The 2902-nt window shown below is 67.7% G+C and overlaps 1 protein-coding gene across 1 annotated transcript in view; it reads right to left on the bottom strand.

Annotated features, from left to right (window-relative positions):
• LOC101618565 (zinc finger protein 470-like) overlaps positions 1-1812 on the bottom strand; it is a 14494-nt gene extending 12682 nt beyond the window's left edge. Inside the window, exons 1-3 of the mRNA XM_012734687.1 lie at positions 1687-1812; positions 1159-1267; positions 17-584 (exon numbers count right to left, since the gene is read on the bottom strand). Coding sequence (XP_012590141.1) covers positions 17-584; positions 1159-1267; positions 1687-1758 — 749 coding nt within the window. The 5' untranslated portion in view covers positions 1759-1812. The remainder of the gene's footprint in view (positions 1-16; positions 585-1158; positions 1268-1686) is intronic.
• Positions 1813-2902: the final 1090 nt, after the last annotated feature.

Genomic DNA, 2902 nt, shown 5'->3' with positions numbered 1-2902 from the left:
GTGGCGGGTGAGCGACGTGTTCTGGATGAAGGCCTTCCCGCACGCCGCGCACTCGTAGGGCCTCTTCCCGCTGTGGCAGCGCCGGTGGCGCGCGAACGAGGAGCCGTCACTGAAGGCCTTGCCGCACTCGCCACAGCGGTAGGGCTTCTCCCCGGTGTGGATCCTCTGGTGGACGGTCAGCGAGGAGCTCTGGGTGAAGGTCTTCTGACACTCGCTACACCGGAAAAGCCTTTTTCCCGCCCGGAGCCCCGTGTGCTTCGTGACCACGGAGCTCGGCGGGCAGCCCCTCTCCGGGGCCTCCCAGTCCCGAGCGCTCGCCTCCGAGCCCCCCAGGGGCAGCCGCCGCCCGGCCTGGCTGTGCGCGCGCCCCCCTTCCTTGGAGAGGGGTCTGCCGTGCGCCATGGTCTCTGGCCTGAACGGGGGCCCTGGACCTACCAACTTCTGTTCAAATACACCCACAGAGTCCCAACTTTCTCTGCACGCGGACCACTCTAGCTCGGTATTAGAAGTTCTGCCCGTTACCACGCCAGCAAATGAATCCTGCTTTGGGGATTGTTCCTGGGTCTCATGCACCGACTGCTGGCCTGAAAGATACCAAGGAAACAAACAGGTCACATATCACGCCCCAGAGAAAAAGGAACCCGCTGCATGGACAAGGGTAGGGAACTCACTAACTGGTCACTATTTATTTTTTAAATTACCAGGTTGATTGACTTATGCACAGAGAACTGGAGTACAGGCCCGAGGTGCAGGGAGGTGACAGGACTCCCCAGAGACAGTGGGGAGCAGAACAGGCCGGCTGATGAAATCCACCGCTGCGGGGCAGTGGAGGGCAGGAGAGGTCCTGCCCGGGCTCCGGCACGTGGCCGGTGGCGACACGGCGTCCTGCCCAGGGAGGCGGAGACTTCGCTACACTAGGGCACCTCAGAGACAAGAGCTCCTGAAGTTGGATTTTTTACCAAGTGTTTCCACAGGAAGACGCAGCAAGAAAGTGAGATGTTCAAAGATGGCGCCTTGGGCGTCTGTCTGCAGGGGAAGAGCTGAAGCCGTGCAGGGAAGGGGAGCAAACGTCCGCCTCTGGAAGGCCCCCCCTCCACCATCCCAAGCCAGGAACTGATGCCCCCGGGGGATTCAGACTTGGGAGCCGCAGGCCCTTACCAGGTGGCCCCAGGGCGCTCCGCGCATCCCACACCACGCTCGCATGCAGACTCCGGGGCGCCGGGTCCAGCCTCAGGGACACAGCCAGGCTCGCCACGGTCATCAGGCCCTGCAATGGTGAAGACACGGTTTCTGGACGGCCCCGCAGCACGTGCCGCGGGACCCCGCCCCGGGACTGCCTGAGGTCTGAGCGCAGCCGGCCGCGCGGACCTGTCTGAGCCGAGAGCCAGCGCGGACGGAGCCTCTGCTTCCGCTTGGGGGACGGGGCCCGTGCAAGCGCGGCCTGGCCAGCAGGGGACACGCTCCACACACAGGCTGCTCCGGGCGCTACGGGCCTCTGGCGAGCGGCCTGGCCGGGAAGGGCCGGGGCCTGGCAGGGCCTGGCATTCCCCACGTAGCAAATGCTCCTGGGGGAGACGGGGCCTCCGGAGGCACGTCAGGTGACTTCTCAGGGGCGTTCCACTGGGCTGCGGCCATAGCGCTGGCCCCCTGGTGGAGGCTCACGGTCCACGGGGCACCTCAACTTACCGGCCGCCTCGCAAACAGGGCGCTGTGACCCCAGCGCCGCCCCAGCAGGGCGCACCCCGGGCTGCAGCGCATGAGGCTGCCCACGGCCTCGGTGCTCTTCTTCAGAGGGGGCTCCCCGGTCTCCGGGGTGGGGTCTGAGTCTGGAAGGCAGGAAGCAAGTTTCTCGTCTGCTGTGACGGGACAGACGACGCTCCCGAAAGGAGCCGGGCCAGTGAAAGCCCTCAAGGGAGCTTTCTGCACCACCAGCGACTGGCGTCCCCAGCTGGCCAGTGGCACCCGAAACCGCAGCGCAAGCTTATCTGAACGTCGCACGGGCCGTGGACGCTGAGCTTGCAGTGGGCGCCTGGACAGAGGAGCAGGGGTCAGAGGGGCAAGCCCCAGGGGTTAAGTTTCCGTAACTGGCCAGGAGCGTCACGGAGGGGAGGCGCCCGATCTCCACAGAAGGGAAGCTCCCTCTTGCTTCCTGCAGCCTGTTTGACGACTCAGCAACGCGCTTCCAGGCGCTTGAGTCAGACTGGCCGCAGGGGCGCCTCCGGCCAGAGAGCCTGAGCGCTAGGGCAGCTTCCCGCCCGGCCCCACCAGGGCCGTCCCCCAGTCCCCCAAGGGCGCGCAAAGCGACACCGTCCTCCCCGCAGCGGTCGTCTTGGGCCTGTGGACACGCGCGCCTCGGGGACGCTCGCCACTCAGCCAGGGGCTGCCGCGCGTCCTCTGCGGCGGAGTCACGAGCGCACGTGTCGTCCCAGAAGCAGCGCCGGGCTGGAAGCCCTGCCTGCCCGCCGGCAGCGGCATCTCGGCCGCTGCCCCTCTGGCGCCCACCTCTCGGCCAGGGCTCCCAGCCGGCTCCTGGCTCTCCCTCCGCGCTGTCCTCCCGCGCTCCCGCCTCCCGCGTGGACGGAGCTTCGGCTCCATCGGCTAACAGCGCAGGCCTGGTCTCCTGCCGGCTGCCAGCCTGCCAGCCGAGGGCCCTCGCCAAGCTGACCCCGGGAACACCGCATTCACGAGCGGGGGCGCGAGACGGCCTCCACGCAGCGGGCGGCGTCAAGGAGCACGGGGGCTTCAAGGGTATGAGCAATAATGGGGGCGCAGCGGAGACCCGGAGGGGCGAGACCGGAAGGGGCGAGACGGGGAGGGGCGGGACGGGGAGGGACGGGACAGGGAGGGGCGAGACCGGGAGGGACGGACGGGATGGGGAGGGGCTGACCGGACGGGGAGGGGG

Source organism: Condylura cristata, unplaced genomic scaffold (assembly GCF_000260355.1).
Source record: "Condylura cristata isolate star-nosed mole 26May11 unplaced genomic scaffold, ConCri1.0 scaffold00066, whole genome shotgun sequence".
Taxonomy (NCBI): Eukaryota; Metazoa; Chordata; class Mammalia; order Eulipotyphla; family Talpidae; genus Condylura; species Condylura cristata.
Note: the sequence above shows the minus strand (reverse complement) of the source record. Positions and strands in the feature narration are given on the sequence as shown.